Source organism: Montipora foliosa, chromosome 8 (genome assembly GCF_036669935.1).
Source record: "Montipora foliosa isolate CH-2021 chromosome 8, ASM3666993v2, whole genome shotgun sequence".
Lineage (NCBI taxonomy): Eukaryota > Metazoa > Cnidaria > Anthozoa > Scleractinia > Acroporidae > Montipora > Montipora foliosa.
In genome coordinates this window covers 40,505,440-40,518,090 of record NC_090876.1, presented here as the reverse complement: position 1 = coordinate 40,518,090, position 12,651 = coordinate 40,505,440, and the positions used below count along the sequence as shown (strand labels likewise).

The 12,651-nt window shown below is 40.1% G+C and overlaps 1 protein-coding gene across 1 annotated transcript in view; it reads right to left on the bottom strand.

The window, feature by feature from the left end:
- Positions 1-12,029, bottom strand: part of LOC137967861 (uncharacterized skeletal organic matrix protein 2-like) — a 38,414-nt gene extending 26,385 nt beyond the window's left edge. The window contains exons 1-2 of the mRNA XM_068814457.1: positions 11,874-12,029; positions 5,467-5,522 (exon numbers count right to left, since the gene is read on the bottom strand). Coding sequence (XP_068670558.1) covers positions 5,467-5,512 — 46 coding nt within the window. The 5' untranslated portion in view covers positions 5,513-5,522; positions 11,874-12,029. The remainder of the gene's footprint in view (positions 1-5,466; positions 5,523-11,873) is intronic.
- Positions 12,030-12,651: the final 622 nt, after the last annotated feature.

Here is a 12,651-nt window from a genome sequence, read left to right as displayed (position 1 = left end):
TGAAGGTATCTTATTGTACTCAATACCTCTCACCTTAAAAGATGGTCTCTTGGTTGTATAACCCCCTCTCTATCAAGAGTAAGCACTGACGAAAAGATTTAAGCCTCGCTATGCTGACTTCCTATCGATGCAAGCCTCATGCAGACGGATTATTAATGCCTCATTTCCAGTATTCAGGTCAATAGTTTTTGTTCATGAGGTTCATCAGGTAGATGGTGTCTTGTATATCACCCTTCCCCTTAAACAAGGTGGGACCTCTTCGAGTACACTTGTTTTGATCACTTCCCTAATAGAGAGTTTCAACTTTAATAAAGAGCAGCGACGACGGCTACGGCACCGACATCACCACAAAGCAAGCTGGAATACTATTGGTTTATCGTGCCTTACGTGTGACACGAATTTGAGTACATTTCTTAAGTTTGACGTACTCTACAAAACAACAATGTGAAATCACCAAATTTTAGATTTTGGCGACAACGAGAGCATGCAACAATGAACTATTCATTTTTTGTATCTTTATTTTAAACCCGGGCGTTCGTACCCAAGCAGTTACTGGATAGTTTGCCCGAATTGTTCAACGAGAACAAGATGGGATAACAATCGATGCCCAGTTTCGCTTTCGCTATGACCGCTGAATAAAATCACTGAGAGCGCATTTTTACATGGTTAGCCTCCATCTGAAGGGAACATATTCATAAATTCCAGTGAGAAGATGACTTGTTTACAACTGTCTATTGTTCAATTTTCAAGTGTCAGGCACCTTACAGCCGGTTTTTGTGAGTACTTTACTAAATAGGTCGAGACTAACCCTGTATCAATGTGTCATTGGTGTTTGTATTCAGCGGTAATTCTTAAGTTCGAAAAGGGACTATTTCGAAGTACTTACGGTGGCACTAAGTTATATTTTAATGTGACGTTTTCGTTGTACTCCCTTAAACTCCCTAGTATTCTTCCCATATGTCTTCAGTGGTGTGTCAATCGTCACACGCCTGTGCTTACTCGAAAAGTGAAAGAAGGCTTTTGTCCGCCTTTGCCTAAGTCTGTTTTCTTACAAAGGGGTCGTGAAGTGACTAAATTATCTCCTCTCGACAAGGAAAATCATTAATATATTTGGTTTGATTAAGAGTTGCCAACGGATGATCTCATTGGGAAACAATTTGTCAATTGACAGAATATTGCCCAAGCCACAAATCACTGCTGAGGGAATTGAAGACTCAGTCCACAATGCAAACAGCAAGTGTCGTTTGAAAGCAAGGGAAGATAAGCATAAGTGATTCTTAAAGTATTTACAAACGATCGGCGTGGTTCCAAAAATTAACATATCAAAGGCTCGTGACATGATGTTGGCCTGAAGAGGTTGCTGTTTTTATTGATTAATTTTTAAAAAGAAACAATCTTGAATACTTTATTCGATCGAGACTAACAGACTTCATCCCTTGCAGTATGTTACGTTTCCAAGAATCTGTGGCCACGTTACTGTACAAATTGAACTTGGGTTTCCTTTAGTTTCTGTTTCGACTGATGTACCACCGTACGCGTGGCCGTCCTGATGAAAATCTCTCCTCCTTAAGCCTGGTTTACACTACGACATAAGCATAAGCATAGGCAGTGTAAACCGGGAGTGACAAAAGCATAAGACCGAGGTGTCAGCTGTTTTTGACGCCAGCGGATATTCAAGTAAACAATGCCCAAGATGACGTCTGACTGTTATTGTACTGTAAAAATTGCTGAGGCATGCAGTTCCAATTATCCCTGCCTTTACGACAAATCGTCAGACGAAGTATCCTGAAAGAAAATTATCGGCCCGCTAGTTACATTTCCCCAACCAGATTATGAAAGCGTCCTTGTTCTTTCCTCTTTCGGGAAATATGCCCGGTCTTATCCAACAGGACCCCTTCCTGCTTACTCCTTTTCTCTTTTGTCGGCATCGTATTCTCCCACGTAACAGCGATAGAAGGGGGAGAATATCTCATTCCTCTCACTGTCATTTAGGAAACGTGGCTCGTCACATTCTCCGACGATTTTTTCCGAAGCCTTCAGTGCTTGCGTATCAGTGTCACTTCTATTATGCTTATACAACAAGTTTGAACTTCGTCATGCTTATGTTTATGCATATTATTCAGTATGTCGCAGTGTAAACCAGGCTTTAGATTTCCAGCGACACCAAACTATGCAATGCCCTTTTCATATTTAATACTGATTTGTTCTTTCCCCGCTTCAATATCAATTGTCTTTCCGCTAAAGGAGCTCTGTTGGTAAACGTCCATTCCTCTACATAGGCCCTTCACATTGAATTCTGCATACAACTATACTTACGTAATTCCCGTGAAAATGACTTGCTATCAATTTGCAGATGTCATTACAAGGCTCCAGTATTTTTCAATGCCTTTCTCGTATAATTTCCATTCGTGTATGTACATAACGCATTGTAGGATTTTTCAAGTTCCTTTTGTTCAGTGCGCTTTTTGTGCATAGGCTGATTGATTTTGTCATGCAAGAGCTACACAACTGCAAAAAAAAAAAACTCGTGGCTATGCAAGTCGCAAGTGAGCTGTTGAAGAAGGCGTGGAAATTTCGAAGGAGAAGGCGTAGTTCAGTTGGTTAGTGCGCAGCTTTCGGAGCACTGAAGAGGTCTCCGGTTCGATCCTCGGTGACTTCAACGTCTGTTCCGACTTTCCTTTGATCCGTGTAGCTATAGCTTTAAATACCTGTAAAACGGAGTATAGTCCGCTTCCACTGATACCACTGACGTTAAATAAAGTGACTTTATCTTTACCTTTGAGCGAGACAAGGACATTTATAGGGAATTCACATGTTGCGCAATAGGGCAGATACTATTATTATATCCAAAAATTGCTTTAGATTTGCGTTGATAGTTTGTTTCTATTAGCGACCACACGAAAACGAACGACAATTCTTCAAAATACTAAAAAAAAACCCAAACAATTTAACACCTCTTAAGCCCTTTTTTTTCTTATTTAGTTATTTAGTTTGCATTTCAATTACAGCGTGTCATTGTAGGAGTTAGCCCCCTGTCGCCACCGCTAATTTCCCTTTGGTAAACAAGCGATGCCATTTTTGACGGTCGATGCCATACTTAGTAATGAAGCCTTTTTATTCGGTTAGCTTTCAATAAATTGTTAGGAATACCTTCGTTTCATTTGTTTCAGTAGCGTAGAGGTTAAGTACAGTTTCTCGTAAGCCACTGAACCGAGATCGACATCTTTCGATCGACTTTTTCTAATTTTTTTTTCTCATTTTTTTCTAAGGTTTTTTGTTCGTTTTTTCTTTTTTAATTTTAAGTCACATACGCTGCTAATCTGGTTGTAGATTAAGTATTTTGTTTTCCTCATTTGCAAACGACAAACTTAGCAATGGCATCGCTTGTTAGCAATGACTTTAAACAATAAAACTGTTTCGCGCCAAAAGTCTCTTAGCGGGCAACAATGCAAAATCTATGACGTCAGAGGGTAATAGTACACTTTTACCCGCGAATCCATTACCCAGTCATTAAGTGTTTATTATTACACCTTTTTCTACTATTAGCCCCTAGCTAAGGAAAGGTAATTATACAAATTGTAGCGACTGCAAAAAAACAAAAAACAAAACAACAACAACAACAATAATAATAGATACACACATTTAAGAACTAAGACAAAAAATAAGCACAAATAAAGGCAGTCGTTGGCATAATTTTACTTACTGGATTGAGTTTTAAGACGAACTTTTTTTACTTTGGCAGGGAAAGTAAGTGTTAAGATCTTTCGAGCTACACTGTAGTTGGAAGATCTTGCCAAAGATCAACTACAATTAATTTTGAAGATACAGATTGTTTTCCAAGGTTGGTTCCAGTGCATAACTATGAATATCATTAGCATACTAAAAAAAAGTTACCAAAGATGTTTTGTAGTGCTTTGCTATGAAAACGATGTGCAAATTTAAGTGCTTGCCATACTTAGGAGGTTCATTAGAGGAAAAGCACTTTCGGTGTTCTTTCCACGAGTAGTTGCTGTGTTTTGTCTTGTTTGTACTTTTTAAATTTGAGTTTTGAACACACTTCGCAAAGAATGGCATAAGATATGTAGGAATGGACAAGACTTATATAATAGACTTAACTGATTAGAGTGTACTGTGAAGTGCTAGTCTTGTACACCATATGAACCATGTGAGCGTTTACTTAGCCCTACAGATGGAATGGGCCAACACAAGGACAGAGGAAAACTCTGATCAGAGTGGGAATTGAACCCACGACCACCGGGCTAGCTCACCGCTACTCTACCGACTTAACTACAAGGTCAAAAATGTAAGTTTGCAACGTTTATGGGATTTAAAAGCGTGGCTGGAACAGGTTGGGATAGTAGACTTCGACTTACACAGCTTTCTTGTTTGATGTGCCTTAAACGTTTATTTAAAAAGAGAAAAAAAGAGAGACAAAACTCGTACTTGATCTCTATCTGCCGAAAACCAAACGGATACCTTCAGTATTCACAGACACGATCATTCATATTGGAGGCTTTACGAAAGGTGCAGGTATATGACTCCAGTCAATAATCAGCACAACAGAGCATCGATCTTTACAGGGAATTACACAAGAAGTGTATTTCAAACATTTTCCCGAGTAATAAAGTCATAATTCTCTTTGCGAAGGGCATTTTTTGGGAGAATTAGCCGTCTTTCGTATATTCCCTTGTAACCGTTACCATGGAAACGGAAGTGCTACCTTAAAAACAGTTCGATACATTCACATAATGGAGTTATATCACGTCTCCAAATTTCAAGAGGCTAGCATTAATAACTTCAGAGATATGATTATTTTCTTTCCCAGTTAGGTCATTGAGATAAAACTCAGCCCGTTTTGTACCACCCCCACCCCCGCAAAAAACATGCCGTAGCAGATCCCTAGAAATGTACCAGAGGTATCAGTCTATCATAATCTGAAGTCAAACCTTTTGTGTAGTGGGGGCGCTACGAAAACATTATTTAGGGCCTATTTTGAGATCTGCTCCTCGACTATTACGGCCTGCTCCTGTCTGACCTTGCTAGCTCAGTCGGTAGAGCAGCGATGATCTAACCCAAAGGTTGTGGGTTCAATTCCCACCTTGGTCAGAGTTTTTCTCTGTCTTTGTATGGGCCAATTTCCTTTAGAAGGGCTAACGCTCACATCGTTCATATGGGGTACAAAACTAGCACTTTACATTACACTAGCTCTAATCAGTTAAGTCTGTTGAAATATAAGTGCTACACGGGCAGCGTTTGTAAAAACGTAACCCCTTCTTGTACTTGCATGCGCACATGTTCATTGCCGTGACTTTAACATCTTCAGTTCCCACGGCCTGCTCCCTTCCCACCTTGTAGCTCAGTCAGCACTAAGTTTGGTACAACTCTCATAATAACTGATCTACACCAAAAATGTATATTTCAAACTAAACCTACAAGTTTAACCGCCTGCCAAGGGAGCGTACTTACCGACTACTTGAGAAACTGTTAGGGTAATTGCCGCAAGCAAAAGCATCACTGTAACCCTAAGAGAGAAATAACCGGCACAGATCAACGGCACCCAATGATAATTTTCGGTGATATGTGTTCGGGGGAGTCAAACTGTTCTAAGAATTTTGGTCCTACGTTGCCAAGCAGCTACAGAATTCTGACTAAAACATCACCTAAAAGTTTCAAAACCAGGGAAACGTAGTTCCTTGACTTTTTCGGAAAGGATATGTTTGCAATTTTTGGCACTTAAAAAGGTCATCTAGCAGTTTCAGATGAGCGAATGGTTCGCTGGGAAGTTCTTAGAAGGCCACGTTCAGCTAGCAATTTCTGAAATGAAGTCATCATCCCCTAACATCTTCTGACAAATAAATTTTCAGCTAAGATTTCCGAACACTGAGATCAAATTCAACGTGATAAAAACATCACTTTAGACGGTCTTTATACATTACAAGGAGCCTTGAAATATCTCTCAAAGGCTTTTGGTGTAATTTGCTCGTTGGGTGCTCTTTACAGATCTACGGCACGCCAATAGACCAATTTTGATCTATTAAAATTCAGTCCTAAACAAAAGGCATACAATACAATACAATACATACTTTTTTGACCACTCCCCATAGAGACTTCAGGGGCAATGAAACAAAATCAACGAAACGACGAAACAGAACAACAACAACAACAACAACTGTTCAGAATCCCAACTTGGAATTTTGGTCAATTGGGATTAGTCTTTATTTAGAGTTGTTTTGTTTTCTGTCTTTTGTTTCTTTTGTTGTACGTATACGTAATTTCTGCTCCGCTACCCGCAGAAGCTGCCTAATTACTTGCATTTCAGTTCACTTTCCAACCCACCTCTATACCTTTGAAATGACGATTATCGACAATTCCTAATGTTGCGTTATGTTTTTATACATTACGTCATTGTAAGTTTGGTGCATGATGGGTAATTTTTTTCCCTCGTGTGCTCTTGAAAATTGTAATAAAAACAACAGTGAAAGCAATGAGTTCAACAGGTTATGGGTCCAGGTCAGACTCGAGGTGGAAAAGACTGACTTTCAACGGAGATGAGAACGACTACGAGTTGTGGGAAGCCAAATTCCTTGGGCACTTGCGGATGCTAAAACTGAAGACGACAATTCTACCGTCGGAAGACCCCCCCCCCCCCCCGACGAAGCCAAAAATGAAGAATGTTATGCGGAACTTATACAATTTCTAGACGACAAAAGCCTCTCATTAGTAATGAGGGATGCTGCCGATGACGGTAGGAAGGCTCTGAAGATCTTACGAGAGCATTATGCAAGCCAAAGTAAGCCGCGAATAATAACGCTCTACACGTCGCTCGAGATGGGAACGAACGAGACAGTTACAGAGTACTTGATTAGGGCTGAAAAAGCAATCAGGCTCTCAGAAACGCCAAGAAAACCCTCAGCGATGGATTGATTATAGCCATGATCCTTAAAGGATTACCAGAATCTTATAAACCACTGGTAATTCACATCACCCCAAGCACAAGTGAAATTTGACCGAGTTCAAAGTCCAGCTGAGAAGTTTTGAAGAAACGGAGAAATTCAACACAAAAGCCCAACATCCCCAGTATGTTACGGTTGCAGGCAAAGTGGCCATTTTATTAAAGACTGTCCGGGAAAATCCGAAGCGACGAAGTGGTGCAGTTATCACAAGAGCACCACTCACACTGACGGCCACTGCAGAAGGCACAACCGTAAGGACAGAACAAAACAAGCCATTTCCAGCGACCACACCAAAACCATTGAAGGGGAACACTCCTTTGCGTTTCATGTCGAAGATCATACAAACCGACATCATAATAATCCGACAGGATTACTGGTTGACACAGGAGCTACATCCCACATTGTCACAACTAACATTTTTAAAAGAGTCGATGGAAATTTCAAACCGACAGAACATTGTATGGAGTTGGCGGATGGAACGAAGACTATGAATATAGCAGTCAAACGAGGAGATGCAGAGGTAAGACTGAAAGATGTGAATGGGAGGCATCTATAGGTGCATGTAAATATGCAGTCTTAAAGTCCATCTGGTGGACCGTGAGGTTGTATTGTGCTGCCAGTTGCATGAGGACTCTAACTGAGGAAATATTAGCCGTTGGTGCGAAGGTTTCTTGGTAGTCTATCCCTTCTACTTGGCTATACCCTTTGGCTACATATCTGGCTTTAAGTGTTTCAGACCCTTCTGCATTTTCTTTGATGGTGTAGACCCATTTCCCCCCCACTGGGTTCTTACCCATAGGCAGTGTGGTTAACTCAAATGTATCATTCTCTTTGAGTGATTTCATCTCCTCTTCCATTGCTTGTCTCCACTCTGTAGCACGAGGCGAGTTCATGGCCTCTGCATATGTTTGTGGTACTCCACAAACCCTATAACAGCAATCAGTGCTGTTATAGGCCAAGTCGTTACCATCATTTAGGTCAGTATAAAATTCAGCTAAGTACTTAGGAGGCTTCCTTTCCCTTAAAGGGTACCCTCTAGTCTGAACGGGATTACCTGCAACCTGTTCATCGTTTTCATCCTTACTGTCTGGGTCATCTGTGTTGGCTTCAATGTTTGGGATGTCAGCCCTCTCATTTAGGTCTTTACCAGTTGGGGTGTAGCATCAGATAACATGGATTTAATGAATCAATTCAAGGAAGGCATGAAATGCCAATTCCAAATGAAGGACTTGGGTAGAATCTCATTGTTCTTAGGTATTGATTTCAATCAATCTTGTGGGGAAATTAAGATGAATCAAAAGAGATATATTCTTAAGATGCTTGATAAATTCGGAATGAAGGATTGTAAGCCTAGAGCAACTCCATGTGAACAAAAATTGGGGGGCAACAATGATTTAATGACTGATCCCAAGAGGTATCGTGAGATTGTAGGGAGTTTAATATATGCAATGACATGCACAAGACCGGACATCAGCTGGATTGTTAGTAAACTCTCACAAAACTGTCCTGCCCCAGAGTGGAGGACATGGTAGCTGCTAAACATGTCTTAAGATATCTTAGAGGCACAATAGATTATGAGCTGTGCTTTAAGAAATGTGATGGTGATTTGAACCTAGTTGCTTACAGCAATTCAGATTGGGCATCCTCGTTGGAGGATAGACGAAGTACCACAGGGTACTGTTTTAGGTTATCCAACAGTGGCCCCCTTATATCATGGAAATCAAGAACGCAACCTACTGTTGCCCTTTCCACTTGTGAGGCCGAGTATATAGGTATGGCGGCTGCAGCCTAGGAAAGTCCAGGGGCACCCAACAAATCTGTTCCTCACATTATCTGTTCCCCAGAGGAATCTTGCTGGCTGGCAAAAATACAGGTGTTTCGATGAGCTGGCTGGGAAATTTTGTTATTGATAGAGGTTTTGCGTGGGAATTAATGACTTTTTCTAGCATTTCAACCCGAGCTGGCTGTAGAAACTCTGAAGACTGAGGACGACTAAAAAAAAAAAAAAAAAACCCCTTCCCTCTCCCAGAGAGTAGTCACAAACATACGACGGCTGGTGAGAGTGATTGCGCTTGCGGAAAAAAACCTGTTTTGTCCCGGTTTTGTCGCTTTTGTTTGGTCGTTTTGGATCGAGGGATTTGAAAGCGCGCGGAATTCCTGGCTGGGAAATAAATTTGATCAGCTGGCTGGGAAACCAACCAATTTTATCTAGCTGGCTGGGAAATTTCTTGTGTGTCTTACTGGGAAAAAGGAACAGATTATGTTTTCCCAGCAACACTGAAAAACACCTGAAAATGCCTTAATAACATTTATTTTCAATAACTGGGGTATAATAATACATTTTACAACAAATTGGTCGTTGGGTGCCCCTGAAAGTCTGTACTTAACTCAGTTACTAAATAACATGGGAAGGGGATCATATAAAGCCACCAGGATCTATGGGGATAATCGAGGGGCAATAGATTTAACCAAGAACCCAGTTAGTAGACAAAGGTCTAAGCACATTCACATCAGGCATCACTTCTTGCGTGAGATACTTGTAAATGGTAAAATTGACATCGTATATTGCCCTACAGAGGAGATGGTGGCTGATATTTTCACGAAGCCAGCAACCAAGGTTAAACTGAACATTTTTAAAAAATTCCTGTTTGGATGTTAGCTATAAGGTAGCATATCCTGTTACAATCACATTTACTGTGCAATTAGCTTTAGATTATAAAAACAAGTGGGGGTGTTGCGTTATGTTTTTATACATTACGTCATTATAAGTTAGGTGCATGATGGGTAATTTTTTTCCCTCGTGTGCTCTTGAAAATTGCAATAAAAACAACAGTGAAAGCAATGAGTTCAACACCTAATTTTCTCTTAATTTACTATGATCGTCAAATTAGGACATTTAGTGCTTGATAGGTATTATGGGAAATGAATATCTATGTGAAACCCGAACCCCAATGCCTGAACTTGCAGGACTCGAACCTGTGAACGTGCGATTAATGACCCTTTCACTTAACCACTAGACTACCACATCTCTCCGAAGTATTATTTTTTTTTAACATGTCAATATATTTTTATTAAGAATGCTGCTGAAAAGAAACAAGTTTAAACAGGAGAAAATGTCGATTACCAAACTTCAAGAAGGTTAGCATGTAGTTTTAAACAAAAGAAAATGTAAAGCGCCATGGACAACCTTAACTGCAGAATACCCCGCCACTCGAACTATATTCCACGTAGCCGGCTACGCAGTACGCGGTACCCAGAAATAGGAATGCACAATACTGTAGAATACCCCGCCACTTGGACTAATTTCCAAATGAACTAAATTTCAAAATGGCGGAGCGATGTTATATGTGCTGGCTACGCGGTACGCGGTACGCCGTGACATTCGTCGTTCTTAAAGCGTCAAAGCCTAAGTAATTCCACAGACAAGAGACTGTGGAACTGTGGACTCGGAAGAACGTTATATAAACAAATGATTTCAAAATGGCGCAGCAATGTTATTTGTGCTGGCTACAAGGTACGCGGCACGCTGTGATAGCACTCGTTTACTAATTAAGTCTAAGCGCTCGTTTCAGTATTAGGCCTATAAGCACTCTTTTAAAATTTTAGCTTTCATTTTACCCTAAGCGTTCGTTTCAGAAATTAGGCCTAAGAACTCTTTACAAATTTAAGATTTCATTTCAAGGTTCGCTTAAACTTCGCTTTTTAACACGATCGTGTGATGAATATAGCACTCGTTTACTGATTAAGCCTAAGCACTCGTTTCAGTGATTAGGCCTAAGCACTCTTAAAATTTTAGCTTTCATTTTACGGTTCGGTTAACTAGACTTTTTACCGAGACCTTGAGAAGAATATAGCACTCGTTTACTGATTAAGCCTAAGCACTCGTTTAAAATTTTAGCTTTCATTTTACGGTTCGGCTAACTACTCTTTTTACGGAGACCGTGTGAAGAATATAGCACTCGTTTACTGATTAAGCCTAAGCACTCGTTTGAAATTTTACCTTTCATTTTACGGTTCAGTTAGGGTTAGGGTACACTAGAATTTTAATTTTCCACGTACCGCGTACCGCGTAGCCAGCTACTTAAGATACTTTGCCATCTTGACTTTAATTCTTTCCGCGTACCGCGTACCGCGTAGCCAGCTTGTAAAGATACTTCGCCATGTTGACTTTAATTATTTCTGCGTACCGCGTACCGCGTAGCCAGCTTGTAAAGATACTTCGCCATGTTGACTTTAATTATTTCCGCGTAACGCGTACCGCGTAGCCAGCTTGTAAAGATACTTCGCCATCTTGACTTTAATTCTTTCCGCGTACCGCGTAGCCAGCTTTTTAAGATACTCGATGTGGCGGGGTATTCTGCAGTTACAATTAATGGAAGATGGCGCTATATAAATGTATATTTATTTATTTATTTATTTATTTATTTATTTATCCGGTTAGTGCACTGAGCTGATTTTCTCTTATTCTGCCCAAATTCTGCTCGAAAATCCCTTATTCTGCCGGCAGAATGCTCTCCTTAAAAATCGCTTGTTCTTCTAGAAATTCTGCCGGCAGAATTTACCCAAGACTACTGCAGGGTCAAAACCAAGCAGTTGTGTCAGTTTCAGTTGTGTGCCACTTTCTCTCGTCCTCCCTCTCGCCTCTCACCAAAAAGGAAAGCATGATACTCAGGTTACTTCACAAGAGGCTCGGATTATTTAGCAGTTAAAAACTCTTTCAAGAAGTAACTTAATTTTTTTAACAATTTCAACAACTTTAGGTCACATCGGCGGTGTAGGTCAGAAGTTATCCGGCATTCGATAAAATTATTCAAATTAAGAATGAAAAGTATGTTGAGAATCTGACTGATCTGTTGGCTTTGCAGCAACTGATTCAGAAATACCTTCAAAAGAAACGCAGAAATTATCCTTTGAAAATACCTGTAATATGTAAACGACTGCGCTCGACAATTTTCAAATATCCGAGTTCTCAGTTCCCTGCAATGTCTCCAGAATCTGCTTTCATGGCGTGGTACGTTTTAATTATAATTGAGTAAGAAAAGTGACCAACGCGAACTGCATGACGACGTTATGACGTTATCATTCAATGTAACTTTCCGGCGCAGTTCTAAAACACTTCACATTTCTGAAATGAGCGGAAGTTCTTACGCAAGTGCTAAATAGGCCTTGCGCGGCACGTGACATTCCCTGTGGTAAGTTCTTTGGACATGACTCCATGGAATAATTTTTCTTTTTACTATTTACGATCCCTTCAGTGCTCCGACGTAAGCTACTTTCTCTAAATCAACAATGTTGAAACCCTGGTCAGAGTTTCAGGGGCACCCAACGTCAATTTTTGGAAAATATCTGTTCGGAAAACGATTTGAAATCTAGAATTTTCGGAACATTTGTTGTAAAATTTCTTGCTTGCCTGCCTCTCCTAGGATTTTCGAAAATCTGAAAAATGGTATAATTGCCTATTTTTAACGGACTTTTACCCTAAAAACGTCACCTATAATTTTCGGGAGCCTTTTTTCTGGCTGAAATTTTTGAAAAGGTATGTTTTGATCCCTATAATTTTCGGATCGCTAGACTTTCAGCTAGAAAATCCGAACAGATGAAAAATTTTTAGGGGATACAAATATGCCTATATCTACCGTTTGAATACTAAAATGCGTTTAACAATGCTACTTTTAAGTGGTTTTGAATTATATTCTCG